The 23,731-nt window shown below is 42.3% G+C and overlaps 1 protein-coding gene across 2 annotated transcripts in view; it reads left to right on the top strand.

Moving 5' to 3' along the window:
• Positions 1–23,731, top strand: part of LOC129821170 (parathyroid hormone 2 receptor-like) — a 113,037-nt gene that overhangs the window by 74,138 nt on the left and 15,168 nt on the right. For both annotated transcript variants that reach the window (XM_055878516.1, XM_055878517.1), the window contains exons 8-10: positions 7,672–7,732; positions 17,405–17,471; positions 22,058–22,152. In XM_055878516.1, the coding sequence (XP_055734491.1) occupies positions 7,672–7,732; positions 17,405–17,471; positions 22,058–22,152 (223 nt within the window). The remainder of the gene's footprint in view (positions 1–7,671; positions 7,733–17,404; positions 17,472–22,057; positions 22,153–23,731) is intronic.

The following is a 23,731-nucleotide window of genomic DNA, read 5'->3' as shown; positions in this document are numbered from 1 at the left end:
ACTCATAACATAGATTCCCACTGAGTCCCTAGAACTATAGGATCAGGTCCTACTAGTTTCTCTATTGGAGTAAAAGTTTGACTCCATTTTAAGGGCAAAAGACATTCTGAGTTGAGTTACTGTAACTGAGACAGGATGATTGTGGTTCTAATAGTCTCCTCTACCACTGGGTTTCAGGTGTGCTGCTCAGATAGGTGTGCTGTGGCAATAGTGGTGTTGGTTATAGTGGTGTTGGTTATTTAGCTTGAGGGAAACTTCTCTTTTCCGCCTGTCTCACTTTGCTGATTGGATACGAGACTATGAAGTTGGTTGGATGTGGTGTAGATCTTAAGAACTAATATTCCTTTCCATTTCTTTCAACATAATATTAAATAATTATCTGGGTCTTCATTTTATCCTTGGAGCCACAATACCCACAGGACAAGGGGAGATGTTGAGAACCTTTCCCTGGCCCCTTAGGGCGCCCGGCCATTGAAATTGTGGTCAATATCAAATCCTTACTTTTATGATCCTAGAAACCACTATACTTTATGACACCAAAGGACCCCTCATAGGACACTTCAATGTTGTTCTTAATCAGTGAACATCACAGAAACTCAAGGCATGCATCTGTCTCTGCTGGGAGACAACTCTACCAACACAAACAGCAAAGCTAGCTGAGCATAAGCAAGTCTACTGGCATGCAGACACCGGATTCACTCATAACTTAAACGTATTCCCTACTTTGTAACGCCACTCCTCTATTCACACTGGATATCATTTGTTGGAGCATTTTTCTTCACACTCTTTTTAGTCGGTATTTCATAAAATGCTCAGATAGTGAGTCCTGCCCCAGGAAGAATTGATTGTTGATCTCACAACTCTACTATTAGACTAGTTTCTTCTCACAGATACTGTGTTAGAAGCACATTCAGAAAACAATAATCAGAAGCAGCATCTATACAAATCCTCTCACAACCTCCTCTGACTGTTGCTCTGTTTGTTTTTATACATCAGAACGAGGATGGGGCATGAATAAAGCACAATTTACCATAATTTACCATAAGAGGTCTCTTATGGTAAATTGTGCTTTATTCATGCCCATCCTTGTTTGATGTGTTCCTTCTGGTAGGGAGCAGAAGGCATGAAAGACACCTTTGAAATGTAGATGCTGAAAAAATACTTTTTTCAGAAGGAAAGGCAGTGCTTGACTTGGGGCGGAGCTGTCCTGAGCCCCTACCAGCGCCTCCCATTTTTTCGGGAAATGCATACTGGCACCTCTGTAAAGCAAAGTAGCCTATCACCAGCCTGGAATCACACACAGTCCAAAAAAAGTTTGTCAAAGCGGAATGAAGGTGGGATCTGCAGTGAATAACAATGGAGTGTAGGCAATCATATCCTGATTCCGCTTTGTTTAAGTTTATTTGCACTAGTCTGTGAATCTGGTGTATGCTTGCCAGAAGGCCAGCATCCCGGAGTTTTGCGGGTTCTGCGGGTACTATTTAAGGAACCTGCCAGTCGAGGGCTTGTGAGGCATCTGTTTCTCAAACTAGACACTCTAATGTACTTGTCCTCTTGCTCAGTTGTGCACCGGGGCCTCCCACTCCGCTTTCTATTCTGCTTAGAGCCAGATTGCGCTGTTCTGTGAAGGGAGTAGTACACAGTGTTGTACGAGATCTTCAGTTTCTTGGCAATTTCTCGCATGGAATAGCCTTCATTTCTCAGAACAAGAATAGACTGATGAGTTTCAGAAGAAAGTTATTTGTTTCTGGCCATTTTGAGCCTGTAATCGAACACACAAATGCTGATGCTCCAGATACTCAACTAGTCTAAAGAAGGCCAGTTTTATTGCTTCTTTAGTCAGAACAACAGTTTTCAGCTGTGCTAACATAATTGCAAAAGGGTTTTCTAATGATCAATTAGCCTATTAAAATTATAAACTTGGATTAGCTAACACAACGTGCCATTGGAACACAGGAGTGATGGTTGCTGATAATGGGGCTCTGTACGCCTATGTAGATATTCCATTAAACATCAGCCGTTTCCAGCTACAATAGTCATTTACAACATTCACAATGTCTACACTGTATTTCTGATCAATTTGATGTTATTTAATGGACAATTTTTTTCTTCTTTCAAAAACAAGGAGATTTCTAAGTGACCCCAAACTTTTTAACGGTAGTGTATATATGTATATATAGATTTTACCAAATACAAAACATACACATACAAACAATCAACATCACACAAACATGAACTACACAGTGGTGAAAAAAGTACCCAATTGTCCTACTTGGTTAAAAGTAAAGATACTGTATCTGAAGAGAAAATGACTCAAGTAAAAGTGAACGTCACCCAGTAAAACACTATTTGAGTAAAAAGGTATTTGGTTTTAAATATACTTAAGTATCAAAAGTAAATGTAATTGCTAAAATATACTTAAGTGTCAAAAGTAAAAATAATTTCAAGTTATATTAAAAATACATTTTGGATTCACCAATACAGTTGTTTTCAAATACATGCAACTTAAAAGTTTTATATCACAAAATTTCGATTTGAAATCTTTTAGACATCAGAGCGATCTTGAGGGAATCCTACTTGAGTCAGAAAAGGATATTGATATGATATGTAAGTTATACAAGAGAGCCTATCCAACTCACAATCTCTTAGATAAATATAAACTATTGGAAACAAGACTTAAAAGGAACTGATATTGGCACAAGATGGAGGGAATGTTGGAACGTAACTAACGAAAATGTACACCTAATCCAGTAAAAATGAATTAAGATATAATATAGCACAACGGCAGAGTCATGTCTTAAGTGTAAAACTAACAATGACTCAATAATCCATGCCTTCTTGGAAAAGTCAACAAGTTATGGGTGGAGTTAGAAAGTTGGCTGTCAGAAGTATTACAATGTAAATGTACTTTTAATCCGTCTGTCTGCATATTTCAAGGCATGGCATATGAGGGTGCGGTGAGATACCCGATGAGTTGGATGATACTTTTCTGGTCAATCATCTTGAAAAAACGTATACTTAAAAACTGGAAATCAACCAATCCTTCGTCCTGAACACAATTGAAATTGCTGGATATTGGGGTGTGAGAATGTGTGTCTGGGCAGTTGTGATGTAGTTGCAGTACTTAAGTAAAACTACTTTAAAGTATTACTTAAGTAGTTTTTGGTGTATCTGTACTTTGCTATTTATATTTTTGACAACTTTAACTTTTTCCTCACTACATTCCGAAAGAAAATAAATGTACTTTTTATTCCATGCATTTTCCCTGACACCCAAAAGTACTCTCTACATGTTGAATGCTTAGCAGCACAGGAACATGTTCCAATTCCCACACTTATCAAGAGAACATCCCTGGTCATCCCTACTGTCTCTGATCTGGAGGACTCACTAAACACACTTATCAAGAGAACATCCCTGGTCATCCCTACTGTCTCTGATCTGGAGGACTCACTAAACACACTTATCAAGAGAACATCCCTGGTCATCCCTACTGTCTCTGATCTGGAGGACTCACTAAACACACTTATCAAGAGAACATCCCTGGTCATCCCTACTGTCTCTGATCTGGAGGACTCACTAAACACACTTATCAAGAGAACATCCCTGGTCATCCCTACTGTCTCTGATCTGGAGGACTCACTAAACACACTTATCAAGAGAACATCCCTGGTCATCCCTACTGCCTCTGATCTGGAGGACTCACTAAACACACTTATCAAGAGAACATCCCTGGTCATCCCTACTGCCTCTGATCTGGAGGACTCACTAAACACACTTATCAAGAGAACATCCCTGGTCATCCCTACTGCCTCTGATCTGGAGGACTCACTAAACACACTTATCAAGAGAACATCCCTGGTCATCCCTACTGCCTCTGATCTGGCGGACTCACTAAACACACTTATCAAGAGAACATCCCTGGTCATCCCTACTGCCTCTGATCTGGCGGACTCACTAAACACACTTATCAAGAGAACATCCCTGGTCATCCCTACTGCCTCTGATCTGGCGGACTCACTAAACACATGCTCTTTGTTTGTAAATTATGTCTGAGTGTTGGAGTGTGCCTCTGGCTATCCGCAAATAAAAGAAAAAAAAGGAAATGGTGGCATCTGGTTTGCTTAATGCTGTCATGGAAATCCATGTATTTCATATGGCCAAGTCATTTATGGTTTCAATGCCTTTAGTTTTCCATGTGGACCAATTTATCCGTGAATTCTGAAAAGCTATCCAATGATTGTTCCATAGGGTTTTCTTTTTAAGGAGTGATATTGGTTCTTGTAGAATACGTTTCAATCTCTTAAAATGTATTTTTTATAATTCTCATCAATCTACACACAATGCCCCATAATGATAAAGAAAAAACAGGTTTTATAAATGTTGGCACATTTATAAAACAAACAACTGAAATATCATATTTACGTAAGTATTCAGACCATTTACTCAGTACTTTGTTGAAGCACCTTTGGAAACAATTACAGCCTCGAGTCTTCTTGGGTAGGACGCTACAAGCTTGGCACACCTGTATTTGGGGAGTTTCTCCCATTCTTCTCTGCAGATCCTCTCAAGCTCTGTCAGGTTGGATGGGGAGCGTCGCTGCACAGCTATTTTCAGGTCTCTCCAGAGATGTTCGATTGGGTTAAAGTCTGGGCTCTGGCTGGGCCACTCAAGGACATTCAGAGACTTGTCCCGAAGCCACTCCTGCATTGTCTTGATTGTGTGCTTAGGGTTGTTGTAATGCTTTTAGCTTTATCCTTTGAAAATAGACACATGAAAAGATTCTGGGGATGAGCATGCACATCTTCAATACAATATGTACCCATGGTTCCTCTTTAGTGCATTTAACTATATTTCGCAAGTAAAAGCCTTGGGTGGCAAGTTGGTAAAATTCCAAGTCTGGAAAGTTAAAACCACCCTCAGACATAGGAATGTAAAACTTTCCTTTTTATTCTATACGTTTTCATTTGATAATGTATTATTTGTGTATATTTTTGCTTTAAGACAATTCTATTATTTTTATTAAATATATTATTTCCAATTGGAATGTTGAAAGCTTCCAAAGTTTTGAATAGTTGAGAAATAAATCTGACACCGTTATTGGAAAGCTGGGATTCCCCACTATTAAACATTAGGCTTTGTAGTAAAGATGCATCGTTAAAACACTCGTAAGCCTAAATTCCATCGCTATCGAGAAACTGGGCCTATGGGTGTGCTCCGGAGGTTCGTGTTTTTTGGAGGGAAATTATTATTTGGGATTTGAAAAAAACTTCAGGCCACTATTGAATGTCTTAAACGAAACTCAGCAAAAAAAGAAACGTCCCTTTTTCAGGACCCTGTCTTTCAAAGATAATTCGTAAAAATCCAAATAACTTCAAAGATCTTAATTGTAAAGGGTTTAAACACTACCGTGCTTGTTTACCGTGCTTGTTCAATGAACCACAATTAATGAGCATGCACCTGTGAAACGGTCATTAAGACACTAACAGCTTACAGACAGTAGGCAATTAAGGACACAGTTAGGAAAACCTAGGACACTAAAGAGACCTTTCTACTGACTCTGAAAAACACCAAAAGAAAGATGCCCAGGGTCCCTGCTCATCTGCGTGAACGTGCCTTAGGCATGCTGCAAGGAGGCATGAGGACTGCAGATGTGGCCAGGGCTGTACATTGCTATGTCCGTACTGTGAGACGCTTAAGACAGCGCTACAGGGAGACAGGACGGACAGCTGATTGTCCTCGCAGTGGCAGACCACGTGTAACAACACCTGCACAGGATCGGTACATCCGAACATCACGCCTACGGGACAGGTACAGGATGGCAACAACAACTGCTCGAGTTACACCAGGAACGCACAATCCTTCCACCAGTGCTCAGACTTTCCGCAATAGGCTGAGAGAGTCTGGACTGAGGGCTTGTAGGTCTGTTGTAAGGCAGGTCCTCACCAGACATCACCGGCAACAATTTAGTCTATGGGCACAAACCCACCGTTGCTGGACCAGACAGGACTGACAAAAAGTGCTCTTCACTGACGAGTCGTGGTTTTGTCTCACCGGGGGTGATGGTCAGATTCGTGTTTATCGTCGATGGAATGAGCGTTACACCAAGACTGTACTCTGGAGCGGGATCAATTTGGAGGTGGAGCGTCCATCATGGTCTGGGGCGGTGTGTCAGAGCATCATAGGACTGAGCTTGTTGTCATTGCAGGAAATCTCAACACTGTGCGTTACAGGGAAGACATCCTCCTCCCTCTTGTGGTACCCTTCCTGCAGGCTCATCCTGACATAACCCTCCAGCATGACAATGCCACCAGCCATACTGCTCGTTCAGTGCAGGATTTCCTGCAAGACATGCATGTCAGTGTTCTGCCATGGCCAGCGAAGAGCCCGGATCTCAATCCCATTGAGCACATCTGGGACTTGTTGGAACGGAGGGTGAGGGCTAGGGCCTTCCTTGGTGGAAGAGTGGGGTAACATCTCACAGCAAGACCTGGCAAAACTGGTGCAGTCCATGAGGAGGAGATGCACTGCAGTACTTAATGCAGCTAGTGGCCACACCAGATACGGACTGTTACTTTTGATTTTGACCCCCTATTTGTTCAGCGACACATTTTTCCATTTCTGTTAGTCACATGTCTGTGGAACTTGTTCAGTTTATGTCTTAGTTGTTGAATCTTGTTATGTTCATACAAATATTTACACATGTTAAGTTTGCTGAAAATAAACGCAGTTGACAGTGAGAGAACGTTTCTTTTTTTTACTGAATTTAGATATACAGTGTGTAGAAGTTATAATGGACCTGTAGATATATTTTCTATTGTTTTTGACAAACAAATTTGTCAAAATAATTATTGCCCAACCCTGTTGTTGACAAACACAAAACGTGCAGATAGCTGGCAAGCAGGCAGGCACAAACACTTACACTGACTTACACACACACACAGACCCACAAACAAACAAACAATCCTTTCTATCACAGTCAATCAGTGTGATTTTGTCTCTTTGGTTAAACCACACAATTGCAATCCATGTCAATCCAGCGAACCATGTAATTACATTTATATGAAGGAAATCTGAGGGTATTGGAGTAAATAAGTTATGATGGAACTGTTATGTTCAGCAGAGCGGCATGTTTTCTTGTTTAAAGTTTTTTTTAAATGCAAATGTGATTGCTTATGTAAGATTCCAAGATTAAATTTGTCCTCCGAAAATCTTCTCTTTCTTATATTCAATGGTTTTTACACTTGCATTATATAAATACTTGCTGTTCTAATGAAAAAAATAACTTAAAACTTTATGCTCTAATCATATAACTATATAGGCCCAGCATTGTCCTTATTCACACGTTTCAGCTCCAACGGGAAGAGAGACATATTTGTTGGGTATGAGTCACAACTTCCTGCTTTCTAGCTAGCTGGCTCTAAAAACACCTTCACTGGAAGAGAAATCCTACGCACTCAATTATGCTGCTTTCAAATATCATAATGAGAGTGCCATTTCTGAGTTGAGTAACTTATTGTTTGTCTAATTAGCCTGTTCCTGAGGTATTAGACCTGCTATTAGTGAGCTAAGAACAGAATAATGCAACAAGTAATTCAGTCATTGCATTATGTTTAGTAATTGTTTAGAACATTTGTAGAAAGCTGATGTTCTTTTCCTCATGTAAAATTTCAGGTGTTCCAGCTCTGTTCGTGGCAACATGGGCAGTTGTCCGGGCAACACTAGCAGATGGAAGGTGAGTGAGACAATTGTCCAAATTCAGTATTTAGGTAATTAATGTAGATACAGTATCTAATAGCTATCTTCAATGATCTTCTCACCAGATGGAATCCTCCAGCTATGGCCCTTGCAAGCACCTTGGCAGGCTTCCATTATACACCCCCTGCTCTTCATATGCACTATATAAATATGAATTTATGTTGAGTGCCATTACCAGTAGCAAGTGCACCATATCTCCTCCAAGGAATTGTATTGCAAAACATCATAATATTCAACATCACAATAGTGAATACATTTAAATTAACATCACCGTAGTGAATAGATTTACCTCTGTTTCATAGCTTTCTAGATAATCATATTGGTTTGAGCATTTTGTACTTACTTATATAGGCCTTTTTGTTCTTTGCGGAACATAAGCCATCGATGAATCGCCTCCATCCCTTTCATTATTTTGCTCTCTGCTCCAGGTGTTGCCATGTCACACCCTCAGCCTTCATTTGAGCATCTGTACCAGCATGATATGTTGGATGAATTTAAACAAATTATTTTATGCTGTGAGTCATCAAAGGTCAAATAGGGGGTGCTTATTTTTGTCCTGTTTCACACATGTACAAGTGCATATCCCATTCCCCCTGAGACACCCTCGGAGAGTGGGGTGAGGGCCATGTGCTAAACAACACATGTACAAGTGCATATCCCATTCCCCCTGAGACACCCTCGGAGAGTGGGGTGAGGGCCATGTGCTAAACAACACATGTACGAGACAAAGTCTGCTGGCGGGGTAACAGGCTTTATTCAGCCCCGGTGCCAGGATAGAGTGACTAAGGGGGCAGTTGAAATCTGCGAGGGGGCACAATATTTTGGGGTTCTTGCATTGGAATGATATTTAATGATCAAAACCTGAGGAAAACTAAAATCACGCCCAACAGGCCATTCAATGCTGAGCCCTCTGAAGCCCCGCCTTCCTGGCTATAATTCATTACCTTAATTCTTCGCTCTTCAGCTCGCCTGAAGGAAGAATGTGTCACGCAATTTAAACACTTTTTAAGTGCTCGAAGACTAGATTCAGCTCCTACTTAGGTGTCTGTTAGCGGGGAAAGAGTACTCATCCCCCTAGATGTTGCAAGTTTGGTCTTGTAGAGGGTATGGAGGAGAAGGGGTTAATTTTCACACCACCGATGGATAGAAAGCTGGCAAATTACTTAGCACCAGAGGCTAACAAGGGGGCTTATTCTAACATGGTGCTTCCGAATAAACAGTGCCGGTTCTCGGCGGATCAGCTGGACAAAGTGTACCAGGCTGAGGATGTGGCGTCCCGGTCATTAAATATGGTCATAATGCTGCAGATATTGATTAAGTTTCAGAGCTTCTCGACACAATGCTATTGTAAATTTTGTGCTGCGTCTGTCCCACTGTACTATCTTGGCTGTGGGGGAAAGTATGGGGGCGACAGTGGTTGCTCAGCGCCACCTCTGGTTGACGTTGTCCCGGATTCCTGAGAAGGACAGGTTGCAATATTTGAATGAGCCAGTTTCGCCAGCAAGGTTGTTTGGCTCGGCTATGGAGTACTTACTGGCCATTTCGAGGAGAAACATAAACAGGACGCAGCTCTTCCGGGACTTTTCCCATGAAAATCCTTTGCGGGGGGATCTCGGCAGTTCCCGAGGCATGAAGGAAAGGGTCCAGGCCAGAAGCGGGTGGCTTCGAGGTCAGTTTATGACGATCTTGGTGCTTCTGGGCAACGGCAGATGTCTGGGTTGAAGGAGAGCATGGTGAAAGCAGATTCTTCCATGGTGCGGGGGAAGTAGCAGACCTTGCGACCCAAGCTGGAGGCCAGGGGAGGGGGCGTGTTCTCTGGGCCCTCCTTCCCAAGCATTAACTGTGGCAACAGTGCTCACAAGTGGCTCGGTCAATGGGGACAAGTTACTAGTTGCCGAAGTCCCCGAACCCAGTGTGGGCCGGGGATCAGAACAGCAGTACTACGAAAGCAGATTATTCAGGGGTATCGAGAGTGCAGTATCATCTAGGTGTGTGCATAATGAACACAGTTCCTTCCCCACGTTCAGACACACGGTTGTCAAGAGTGGTGGATATGAAAACAAGCATGACATAAAAAACACATTTTCCAGCCTCCCTAGTGGTGCAGCGGTCTAAGGCACTGCATTGCAGTGCTAGAGGCATCACTACAGACCTGGGTTCAATCCCGGGCTGTATTACCACCGGCCTTGACCGGGAGTTCCATAGGGTGGCACACAATTGTCCCAGTGTCATCTGGGTTAGGGGAGAGTTTGGCCGGGGGGGCTTTACCTGGCTCATCGTGCTCTAGTGTCTCCTTGTGGCGGGCTGGGCGCCTGCCAGCTGACCTCGGTTGTCAGTTGAAAGGTGTTTCCTCCAACACATGCGGGCGGGTGTCAAGAAGCGCGGTTTGGCTGGTCATGTTTCCAAGGACGCATGACTTGACCTTTGCCTCCCGAGCCCGTTATGGAGTTGCAGCGATGAGACAAGATCCAAATTGGGGAGAAAAATGGGGTAAAATACAAAAAAAAATATATATATACTACAATTCAAAAGTTTTGGGTTACAAAGAAATGTCCTTGTTTTTGAAAGAAAAGCACATTTTCTGTCCATTAAAATAACATAAATTTGATCAGAAATACAGTGTAGACATTGTTAATGTAGCTGATTTTTTATGGAATATCTACATAGGCGTACAGAGGCCCATTATCAGCAATCATCACTCTTGTGTTCCAATGTCACATTGTGTTAGCTAATCCAAGTTTATACTTTTAAAAGACTAAATGATCATTAGAAAACCCTTTTGCAATTATGTTAGCATAGCTGAAAACAGCAATAAAACTGGCCTTCTTTAGACTAGTTGAGTATCTGGAGCATCAGCATTTATGGGTTCGATTACAGGCTCAAAATGGCTGGAAACAAAGGACTATCTTATGAAACTCGTCAGTATATTCTTGTTCGGCTGACAGAAACCATATGAACTAGCTAATAGCAATTACTATTTACAATTCATATCATCACGGGTGAGCTCACCATTGATAAAAATAATTGAGTAAAAAACTTTCTAAAAAATCGAAAGTAATCTGACGATAGATAGTGTGTGATCGCCGCCATATTTGTTTTTTCATGTCAAACGAAGATAAGAGGAGACAAGATGAGTTTTGTCTGCAGTATTGATATTGATGGGGGTGTGTTTTCTACCATCTTTAACGTTGACGCAGGGAGTCAGGAAGCAGGTGCCATTGGTGAATTTAAAAATAACGAACATAGAACGATACAAAACTAGCGAAACGTCTGCCAAGTAAACATAACCAATACTACCTGATAACAAAAGAGTGCTATATAAAGGGTAAGTAATCATGGAGTAATGAAGTCCAGGTGTGACTGATGATGAGATGCAGGTGTGCGTAAAGATTGGTTTGATCTGACAGATGTTTACGTGACACCCAGAATGCATCTCTGCTGACGTTGAGCGCCGGAGAGGGGGAGTAGAAGTGAGTACTACATCAACTCCCCCCCTTCATAGGAACCCAGCTCCTTCTATCCCAGACAGCCATAGCCCACTCTAACGCCTGTCCGGTCAGCAGGGAAATAACCGTAGCAACTTTGGACCTCTCGGGGGTGGGGGCTCCCATCTGATCATAGAAATCGAGGGAGCACTGGAGTAGGATGCCACGGCATTTGGAGTGAGACCTGTCATATTTGTCTGGGAGGGACAAACAGGCATCGCTGACCTGGGCGGACTGTTGGATGGGCTGGGGTGCTGTCTTGCTGGGTTGACTTGTGGTAGAAAATTCTCTGCTTGTTGGAGGTGACACCCCTTGGGGAAGGTTGAGACATTGAAGAACACAGAGGACCTCATCCATAGCCATCCCCAGTTGTGCCAGCTGGTCGAGGTGTTGGCGAAGTAGGTGTCCCTGTTCGCTGACCATCTGGGAGATGTCCTGATTAATTGCTGCTTCCATTTGTTGAGGTAATATTCTGTAACATTGATGCAGGGTGTCAGGAAACAGGTGCAGTTAGTGAGTTTAATAATAACTAACATAGAATGATACATAACAAGTGAAATGTCTGACAAGGAAACATAACCAATGCTACCCGATAACTGATAACAAAAGAGTGATATATAAAGGGTAAGTAATCAGAAAGTAATGAAGTCCAGGTGTGCCTGATGATGAGACGCAGGTGTGTGTAAAGATGGGTTGCCAGGACGAGTGGTTAGTAGACCGGCAATGTTGAGCGCCGGAGAGGGGGAGCGGGAGTAGACGTGACACCATCATTCACTTTCCTTCATTCACTTTCGGATGTTTACTCGAAAGATCCCTTCACCTCATTTTGTTATAGCATCTTTGTTCTGACACCACGAATGCATTGCATAATGTCAACAAACATGGCTCCACACATAGCTGGCAAATATCTTAGCATTAGCTCATCACAATCATCACATCAGTACAACCTTAAAAAAAGTGTGTTACACACATCATATGTGTCCATTGCAATCTCTGCAATAATGCATAATTTGTCATCAGTACTTGAAAACGTGAATAAAACAGTGAATACATTATGCATTATACGGTAGGTATGCTACAGTAGGAACAACAACACGATACACAGAAAATAATGAACTTACTTTGATAGGCATGCATACATGTACAAAGTTATTATTTGTAAAGAAAACAACAATGAAGGCAATCCGAGCGCCAGCCGGAAAATTTGCCGGTGGGAAAAAGTTTGTGCAAGAATGTGCAAATGTCTGCATACTTGATCTGGGGAACCACTGGGGAATTGCTTGGGCTCTCATGGAGGAGAGAAGTTTGTCCGGCTCAGTAACGCCTCAAACATAAATTGTCTGCAACAGTGAAATGGGCTACTTCCTTTGTGAATTAGTGAGGAGGCGGAAGACACTACAATTCAAACTGTTAAAAAAAAAGAATAATTTGAAATTGACAAGTTGAAACATTAGCAGGCAGTGTGTCTTGGTTTGAGGGCAGTGCGCGTTAACTGTCCTGTTGCGTAACAATCACATTTTAGAACAATGAGTGCATTCCGACATCAGTCGCATAAAAAACACACGCTGGTGCGACCAGTAGAGATATTTGGAACTCACACGAGAAAAGGTTTTAAAGGAGTATCTCCTTTTCAGAGCTCTTTGGTAGACATTTTGATGTTCTTGCAAGAGCTCATTTCCACATTGAAGGGCCTTTAATTTTCCACATTGAAAGTTTATATGGCAGCCATCTCGACATGTCATGTAAGGATCAATGGCTCTACCCCAGGTTCACATCCTCTGGTGGTGCGGTTCCTGAAAGACATGCGTCTGCTCAGACCAGTGTCTAAGCCTATGGCACCGACCTGGCTTTGGTCCTGGCTGCTCTGTGCAAGCCTCCGTTTGAACCATTGGAGTCTGTAGACCTGAAGGTCCTTTCCTACAAGACTGTCCTCCTCGTGGCCTTGGCATCGGCCAAACACGTTGGGGATCTCCACGTGCCATCAGTACACCCTTCCTGTTTGGAGTTTGCGCTTGGCGACTCCAAAGTGGTGTTATGTCCTAATGCAGCTCTTTCTTCCAAGGTTACGCCTATAACTTACAGGTCCCTGGCTTTCGAGCTGTTCCCTTTCACACCTCCTCCAATTGCTTCAAGTGAACAACAGGGGTTGCGTGACCTGTGTCTGGTGCGCTCTTTACGCCTGTATATTTTAACAAGTCACGACAGATGTTCTGTTCTGACTTGTGTTTGTTGTTGTAAACGTAGGGTCTATGGACTTGGGCTACAGTAGCAGTGTGTCCGTGCTCCAAGTTGCAAAAGGTTATGGTTCCCTATATGGGGCTCTGACATGTCAGGCCTCATGAGGCTCTGACAGTTCAGGCTGCTCCGGTAAGTATTAGGGGTAAAGGTGGCTTTTGTAACCCCTTTTTGGAGCTGGTATGTGCTTGGGCTGCCGAGGGCGTCCTAGTTTGGTACCCTCTGAGCCAGCTTGGGGCGTGATTGTACGTCCCCATAGTATGTTATATTGAGTGACCGACTGAAAGCGAAGGTACAATTATGAATAGAACTACTGTTCCCTGAAGGATGGAATGAGGTTTAACATATTTTTGCCCCGCACCATCAGGGGTTTGGGCTCACTGAAGAGCGGTACTGAATTGAGGAAATTAATGTGAGCCCTGGTATTATTGCCAGGAAGGCGGGGCTTCCGATGTAGGGCTTGGCATTCATTGGCCTGTTGGGCGAGTTTAGTTTTCAGGAGAATATGATTGGTCATTGACTCCCCATAGTATGGTATACCTTGTTCCCTCCTTCAGGGAATAGTAGTTATATTCATAACTGTACAATATATTTTCCCATCCAGTAGGAACCTTGGTCCTGTCTATCTTCAGTGTGTACTAAAATTCTCAGATTTATTTAACTATCTCACTCCGTAACCCTATGATTTCATTCTGAATATCGTGTGACCTGAATGTGGCATTGTACTGGAGGGTGTGGTTCCTGGCAAGTGCCTTGTCTTTTCTGACTGTATATTCTATCGTAGACATAGAAAGTTCCCTGTCCGCCTCCCCTCTGGACTCTATCACGTCCAATGTCCCCCTCATTGGTTGCTGGTTTAAAACAAGGAACTCAGTAATGTCCACAATCGCCGACAAATGCATGCAATTTCTTGCAATTTCTTGCCAGTTGCCCAAGCCTTAAAAAGTGTCGATACCTCAGTTCCCATAGCACTTTGAACTTGTTTTTCTTTCAATAGTGCAGTGCATTTCAAATGCTGCTCGCTTTATTCGTGCCTAGCGAATCCTTTGGTACTATGAATAGCATGCTTCCAGTTAGAATTCCCAGCTTGGGTGAAGGCCAGCTTGGGTGAAGTTGTTAGCATTGGACCCAATACAGAACTTTCGACATGGGAAACAAAGTGCTGCATCTGCAAAAAGCGAGTATTCCAGCCACTCTCTTCCTATGAATCAGTTGCTAATAAATGTTTTTGGACAGAAAACATGCAGCTAGGGTAGGACTCTCCTCTGTTCCAAGATCGTCAGGAACGGTTGGAGGTGGAGGGGGCTGTGGAGCCATTATCCTGGCAGCGCCAGGATAATGGGGGGTGGTACGCAGAGCTAGCTGGAGCTCAACAGCTTCATCGCTGCTGGGCTTGGCAGCGGCTTTGGTGGTTTGATGCTGCTACAGCTGTTCATCGCTATCAAATCAAATCAAATCTAATTGTATTGGTCACATACACATATTTAGCAGATGGTGTGGGTGTAGTGAAGTGCTTGTGTTTCTAGCTCCAACAGTGCAGTAGTATCTAACAATTCACAACAATACACACAAATCTAAAAGTAAAATAATGGAATTAAGAAATATATAAATATTAAGACGAGCAATGTCGGAGTGGAATGAGTAAAGCAGCATGTAAACATTATTGAAGTAACTAGTGACCAGTAATTCCATGTCTATGTATATAGGGCAGCAGCCTCTAAGGTGCAGGGTTGAGTAACCAAATGGTTGCCGGCTAGTGATGGCTATTTAACAGTCTCATTGAGATAGAAGCTGTTTTTCAGTCTCTCGGTCCCAGCTTTGACCACCTGTACTGACCTTGCCTTCTGGATGGTAGCGGGGTGAACAGGCCGTGGCTCGGGTGGTTGATGTCCTTGATGATCTTTTTGGCCTTCATGTGACATCGGGTGCTGTAGGTGCATAGAGCTAATGCGTTTTAAAGCAAGATAATTACAGGCGGATGCATTATATCACGTTATTCACATAGCCTACCAGCGTTTTTCTCACTTTTTATGAAAACAAAAGAAGTCATACCTAACCACCCAGTGACTTTCCATAGCCCCCCTACACACCCACACACACACTCCACACTCTGTCCATGGTGCTGATACAACGCAGTGGAGATACGGATTTCACGCCAGGGCGGCAAATAGCCTCGTGGTTAGAGCATTGGGCCAGTAACTGAAACGTCGCCGGTTTAAATCCCCGAGCCGACAAGGTGTGTGTGCTCTGTCGATGTGCCCTTTAGCAAGGCAGTTAACCCTAATTGATCCTGTAAGTCGCTCTAGATAAGAGCATCTGCTAAATGACATGTAGGAACATAAAACTAGTTGGAAAAGTTTCAACTGAGGGGTCTAAGCCCCCTTTTAAGGGTCACACAGTTTACCTGTAGCCAATTTAGCTAAACAAAATAGTTGGTTTGTACCCTACAGTGTCAAGGCAGTTATCATCACACAAGCTTACATAAATGTCCCAAAAGGAATATGAATCCTATTCTGCTTGTCTATTAGTCATGCAAATTAATTTTTCCCTGCTGTTACTTAACACCTTCCTTAATTAAGGACCGGAGCGGGGAATTAGCGGCCTGCCTCAAATATTGGCTGAGGAAATCTGAAAGTGCTTGCTTTATATTTATTTAAACCTAAATGACACCCTGGGCTATCAGCTCTCTCTCTCTCTCTCTCTCTCTCTCTCTCTCTCTCTCTCTCTCTCTCTCTCTCTCTCTCTCTCTCTCTCTCTCTCTCTCTCTCTCTCTCTCTCTCTCTCTCTCTCTCTCAAGCTGCCTTAAAGAGAGTAAGCTTTTGTAGAAAGGGCAATCATTTTGAAAAAGAGCCAGCTTTTGAACAAGGCTGTGTAAATGGATCATTTTAATTTCTGTGTTCTTGGTTTGTTTATAGATGATGTACTTAATACACAACTTTTCAGATGTAGCATCATAGTTAACAATACATTAAAGATAGAATCCTTAATGGTGGAACAGCGACATCTGTTTGCAATATTACAACAACAAAGAAGTTACTGCAAACAACAAACGCTGTTAACCCCCTCGAACATCATTGTATGTGTTGGGGCGGCCAGTGGCGCTGTTTCCCCCTACTGCGGATTCCATCTTTAAGGATTTTTCTGTCATGGATTACTTGCCAGCCAGCTTCACTGTCAGTTTGAAATGGGACTGCCTAGTTTTAAATCAAGTGTCAACTCTGTCCATTTGAGACACACTGCTGCTCAGTGCAGAAAAAACACAACTGCAAGATTGAATACCTCAAATCGCCTACAAATTCCAATTATGGCTAGCTATCATACCTAAATGTGGCACATTTTTGGAGTGAAAATAAGACTTTTGCAGACTTTTTCAAACAGCTTCCTATCTAATGTGTGACCAAAAACCTTCCAAATCATGTTAGCAGAATGTCTACCTAGAATCTCCCTTGGTTCTCAGCATGACTTCACTTTGGATGGGTGTTTTATTTTCAGAGCTTGTCGTTCTGCGATTCATGAAGTAAACACCCCTAACCGGATTAAGTGTGCTCAAATAGCGGGTAAACAAACCTTTTTGACAGAATAAGATAAACACATTCTCACATTGAATGGATAGGCAGCCATAGCCTTTGCATTGGCCCTGATGGAACTCAATGAAGCTCTCTTTAACTGCCCTGTCTGTCACTGTAATGAATATGGAGGAGTCTCTTAATGGAGTTCATTATCCTACCACAGGAATGTTAAGTGCAGTTCTCCTCTTTCTCCAGCTCACTGCATCTCTCTCTCTCTTCACCTCTTTCGCTCTCTCTATCCCTCCACTTCTCTTTTCGTTTCTTTGTTTTGATCACCCCATATTTATTCCTTCACTCCCTCTAACTTTATCCTCATTGTTTGACTTTTTTAACCATCTATTTTACTCTCCTATTTTCTAGGTGCTGGGAGTTAAGTGCTGGGAACATTAAGTGGATATACCAGGTTCCCATTCTGACAGCCATCGGAGTAAGTCAGAGAAATGCTTTGCTTTTTGCCTGCAATCTCCGTCTCAAGGTTGGTGCAGCTTAAGGATGACACGCTTCCTCAGGAAAATAGATCAACTATTCCCCCTAACTTTTCTCTCTGTTTCATAACACACAGCTGAACAACCCTGTGGCAGGGACACAGACTGATATGAGAGCAGGAAAGGCAAACTTAGTTCACATGATAATTGCTCTTTCTCTCTCGTGTGCGCGTGTGAGTGCGCGCATGCGTAGGTGAGACCGTGTGCATGCGTGCGTCTGTTTACGTGTGGGTATGTGTGGGCGTACGTTTGTGCATGCATACGTGTGTGCATGTGCTTATCTGACGATCCCACCAATTATTCAGCAGTTAACACCCACAATGAACTATAAAAATACATCTCCTTTCCCTGACAGTTGGAATCGAATGTCTAATAAATATCAGTCCCAGAAAAATAACAACAACATTGTCACTAATATGTAGATCCATACAAGGAGCTGAGCAGCATCTAATGAATGTCAGACAGGGACAACATGAGCAGTCTCACGACCTTGGTGACCATGATGTTACAATTGCGAACACTACTGGACAGAGGCCAGAGAGGCAGGAAATGGAGATAGGAGGATAGCGAGAGATCATTCGAATTCCCAGAATATAATGGGGCTTTAGGTCTATCGTAGGCATGAGTATATAATATACACATAATGATTATGATGTTTCGTAAGACTTGTTGTGTAATTTGATTCACTGATTGGTTCAAACCTTTGGTATAGAGTTGTTCTTACTTTATAATTACGACCACAGTGCACACAAATCCTTGGGAGAAAATATAGACAACCAATGAAGTATATACAGTATGTTTACAGCCTCAGTATTTATTTAGTTCAGACGACCTACTTTTTTGTCAGTGTGTGGGTTATCGGGAGCTTTAAAGATTAGACACACAGACCTGCCTGCTGAGACCCATCACCAAGCTAAGTTGTTTCAGAGGCTGAAGAAACAGACACAGTGTGATGATGTCTGCTTCTTACACTGTCTATGGGGGTCTATCGCATGAATGAAGCCAGCTAGAGAATTTTGAGAATCTTTAACTGGAAGAAAATTGCACTCTGGCAAAATATGATTGATTTTGATGGAGTTTAAACATTCAACTCTGCCCCCCATTGCCCCGCCATCTCTGTGTTAGCTCTGGGAAATCATTTTTATGCAGACTGCGATGTGAGCAATGGTAACTCCTTTGGAGGCACACTTACAGTATCTTATCATAAGAGCCAATTTGCCAGTTGCAGCTTCCACTCCACTGACTGTCTGACTGACTTTGAAGTGTAATCCTTTGCGATGGGAGTTCACAATGCCTGATGTAGGATTAATAACATACTGTACATAATTTAAATCCTGATGTTGTTTCTGTTCACGTTTCACTTACTGGATCTGCCAGACTATGTATTCTAAAGCAGGTGCGTTGTTAAATCTTACATTAAAATTAATTTTGCCTCGTGGCCGGCTGTTTTAATCAGTTATTCCCCCATCCTCCCTGCCGGTAAGCAGCTTTGGTCTCAGTCTTTGTTCCCTTTGGGTCTGAGACTGGAGGGAATGTATACAATTACTGATTTGAAATGAAGGAGTATTAAGTGATTGGGATCTGAGGAGGGTGATCTGAATCTATAAGTAAGGTGAAATGAATAAGAGATCAAGGTTAAATCCCAAATGACACCCTGTTCCCTTTTTACCTGGTCAAAAGTAGTGCACTATAAAATAAATAGGGTGCCATTTGGGACGTAATCAAAGAATCTGGCTGGAAGGAATGAACTGAGGTTGAGATTAGTTGTCTGAAAAGATTATATCTGTTCTGAGAATATACTGGATCTGGGTCTGAAGGCTTTCCATCCAGCCCTGCTACTCGTCATTTAATTATGGTCCAGGGAGAATACTTTTTAGTTAAATAGTTAGAGAAGTTGAATATTTGAATGAAAGTGTGTTAGTTCACGGCTGGCTAGCTCTCCAGTATGGGATTTGGAAAACATTCTCACTCATATGGTGAGAATGGGCTGTCAAAGGCCGATCATATAGCTTATCATAGAGTTTTTTAATCAGATGTCATTAGTCACATATACACGCTACATGAATGGTGAAACAAATTAAGCCCAACAGTCTCACCAAGATGGTTGAGATGATCAAATTAAAATTCCATCCATTGCAGTCTGTTCCCACTGCAATGGATGGCACAATAACCAATCACTCTAAAATGAGACTACTGTTGAATTTATTTTGTATTCATACTGCCATGAGTTTTCTCATGCAAAGTGATAGAATGGTGTTTAATGGATGTTCAGTTTCATTAGGAACCCCAATCCAAAAGCCCTCAGAACGAAATGCCTAAATACATAAACGACAATTTGCATTTTCCAATTATTTCATTCTATTGTGGCAAAGGCATTCAACTGATTGCCACACATGTCCAAAGTAATCATTTTCTTAATGCTGTTCTCACTAGTCACTGAGAGGTTTTCCTCAGAGAGAAACGATCATTCATCATAAATGGAACAATGACCTGATTCTGTTTATGAGTCAGGTATATTTCTGAGTTTGGAATTGAATGCTGCCTCAACACTCGGAACACTCCTTGAAGCCCATTACAAAGCCTATAGTCTCCCTTATATTAGATTTGGAGTTCTATAACTCACGCTCGTACTTGTGCTGAATTGCTTTATGTAATGATATACAGTGCCTTCGGAAGTTTATTCAGACCTCTTGACTTTTTCCATATTTTGTTACGTTTCAGCCTTGTTCTACAATTATTATTATTATTTTTTAAATTCATCATCAATCTACACACAGTACCCTATAATGACAAAACAAAAAACAGTTTTTTAGACATTTTTGCAAATGTATACAAAAAACTAAACAGAAATACCTTATTTACATAAGTATCCAGACCTTTGGCTATGAGACTTGAAGTGAGCTCAGGTGCATCCTGTTTCCATTGATCATCCTTGAGATGTTTCTACAACTTTATTGTAGTCCACTTGTGGTAAATTCAATTGATTGGACATGATTTGGAATGGCACACACCGGTCTATATAAGGTCCCACAGTTGACAGTGCATGTCAGAGCAAAAACCATGCCATGAGGTTGAAGGAATTATCCGTAGAGCTCAGAGACAGGATTGTGTCGAGGCACAGATCTGGGGAAGGACACCAAAGAATGTCTGTAGCATTGAAGGTCCCCAAGAACACAGTGGCCTCCATTATTCCCTAAATGGAAGAAGTCTGGAACCACCAAGACTCTTCCTAGAGCTGGCCGCCCGGCCAAACTGAGCAATCGGAGGAAAAGAGCCTTGGTCATGGAGGTGACCAAGAACCCGATGGTCACTCTGCCAGAGCTCCAGAGTTCCTCTGTGGAGATGTGAGAACCTTCCAGAAGGACAACCATCTCTGCAACACTCCACCAATCAGGCCTTTATGGGAGAGTGGCCAGACGGAAGCCACTCCTCAGTAAAAGGCACATGACAGCCCGCTTGGAGTTTGCCAAAAGGCAACTAAAGACTCTCAGACCATGAGAGGCAAGATTCTCTGGTGTAATGAAACCAAAATTGAACTCCCTTGGCCTGAATGCCAAGCATCACATCTGGAAGAAACCTGGCACCATCCCTACGTTGAAGCATGGTGGTGGCAGCATCATGCTGTGAGGATGTTTTTCAGCGGCAGGGACTGGGAGACTAGTCAAGATCGAGGAAAATATTAGCGGAGCAAAGTACAGAGAGATCCTTGGTGAAAACCTGCTCCAGAGCGCTCAAAACCTCAGACTGGGGCGAACGTACACCTTCCAACTTGTCAACGACCCTAAGCACACAGCCAAGACAACGCAGGAGTGGCTTCGGTACAAGTTTCTGAATGTCCTTGAGTGGCCCAACCAGAGCCTGGACTTGAACCCGATTTAAAATCTCTGGAGAGACTTGAAAATAGCTGTGCAGCGATGCTGAATGGGAGACACTCCCCAAATACAGGTGTGCCAAGCTTATAGCATCATACCCAAGAAGACTTGATGTTCTGATTGCTTCCAAAGGTGCTTCAACAAAGTACTGAGTAAAGAGTCTTAAATACTTATGTAAATGTGATATTTCCAGTAAAAAAAATTCAAACATTTGCAAACATTTCTAAAAACCAGTTTTTTCTTTATCATTATGGGGTATTGTGTGCACATTGATGAGGAAAAAAACAAACAATTTAATACATTTTATAATAAGGTTGTAACGTGAAAAAGTCAAGGGGACTGAATACTTTCCGAAGGTACTGCACTGTACATTAACATTGTAGATAGAACCTGTGTGTTCAGTGCAGCCACTGTATGGTCTATAATCTAACAACTGCCTCCTGACTGTTAAACCCATTTTCTCTATAATGGGATTATGAAGAGATATTAAGTGCTAAGAAAATAGGCTTTTCAGATAGAGCTCACGAATGCAGGGAATTGAGACGAGATTAAAGAAGTGAGGCAATTAGTTTCAAGCAGAGGAGTTGTACTCTCTGCAATGAAGTGTCTAGTATCTCTGGCTCGGCTAATTAGAACTTTTCCAATTGTCTTTTCAGCTCAACTTTATCCTTTTTGTGAACATTGTGCGAGTGCTGGCAACAAAGATCAGGGAGACCAATGCAGGGAGATACGACACAAGAAAACAGTACAGGTGGGTAGATCAATGTCACAGTGACATTGGCAAAGATTTCCATTTCCATTTCCATTTTTATTTAGCAGTCATTTAGCAGACACTCTTATCCAGAGCGATTTACAGTTAGTGCAAATATTTCTGTAAGATGTCTGTAAGGACCTACTAGTTATTTGAATCTCTATGGATTCAAATGTGAAATTGAATTTCACAATGAAAGTCAACTGTAGAGAAGGCATTCTACCTTGAAATATTTCTAAATGCACAATGTGTTTTAGGCTGTAGAGTTGCACATTTGAGATTAAATATGTTATTCACACTGCTCTGCATTTTGTTTTGTATTTGATTTGACCCTTTGTTCTTCCTTTCATGTTCCCTTTTGAAAATAACTTGATAGGTGTACATTTTGTCTAGGGTTTAAAATGTCTTGCCTCTAGTTTACAATTCATGTTCTGTTCAGGCCTCAGGGAACTTATAGTACCAGTGTGTATTTGACCAAAACCAATTAAGCTTAATTGAACATTATGCTTTGAGAAAGTCTGCCCCTGGCCCAAAGCCTTATGATTTTATCCATATTTATCCATATAATATTTGGACGTTGAATTCCTATACTCAGTACTAACTATATCCTTACATTTAGAAAATGTACTCATCAACCTTGTAGTTATTACCCATGATGGTAAAAAACAACATCCACAGTGGATGTTGAAAGCCGCTGTAATAATAGGGCTGTGTGTTGGGGAGGTAACAGTTATTCAGGGTTTCATTCAGAGGGTGCATCTCAAATGGCACTGTAGTATTCCCTATATAGTCAACCACTTGTGGCCAAGGGCCCATAAGGCTCTGGTCAAAAGTAGTGAACTATAATGGGAAGAGGATGGCATTTGGGACTGATCCAGAGTGTTTCCAACAGGGTCGCAGTTGGGCCAAACCCCACGTCACTGCTAGGCTAAATAATAGTCAGTGATCAATTGGTTCTGCCTCTCCTCCCCTGCTGAGCAGCGTACCACAGTGCAGTACTGGGCACCAGGTGGCCGGTTAACAGCTGACATGATGCCAGGGATATCTCATGTTTGCACACACACACACAGGCATTGACGCCGACGTACACACACACAGGAGCGCACAGGCACACACACGCACGTTTACACACATGCACAGGCACAACACACACACGCAGATAACATCACTCTGCTGGAGACTGTCAACCCTGCTGTGGGAGTCAGTCATGTGTTCACTGAACTGTAGCATGACTGATGATGGCGGTTGATACGAGGCACTGAACTAAATGTGCCATTTACACCCCATTTACATCATTTTCCGTTCGGAACGTCGGCCTACATGCCAATTAAAAATGCTTTATAATTACCGGTAGATTTTGTTGCTTATTGGCATTTTCACTGATGGATCAGGAGATTGGTTGGATAGATAACTAATGCAGATCAGATCTGAGGGGAAGAACCACCAGAGACCCCTCTGGAGAGGAGATCAGAAGGCAGCAAATGTGAAATGACTAATGGCCATCCGTGAAACTTGAAACACTGTTCATTATTAAACAGGGAGTTGTTGGTGAGTGTCGATGTCATGACTGAATCCACTG

This window comes from Salvelinus fontinalis, chromosome 23 (assembly GCF_029448725.1).
Source record: "Salvelinus fontinalis isolate EN_2023a chromosome 23, ASM2944872v1, whole genome shotgun sequence".
Lineage (NCBI taxonomy): Eukaryota > Metazoa > Chordata > Actinopteri > Salmoniformes > Salmonidae > Salvelinus > Salvelinus fontinalis.
Note: the sequence above shows the minus strand (reverse complement) of the source record. Positions and strands in the feature narration are given on the sequence as shown.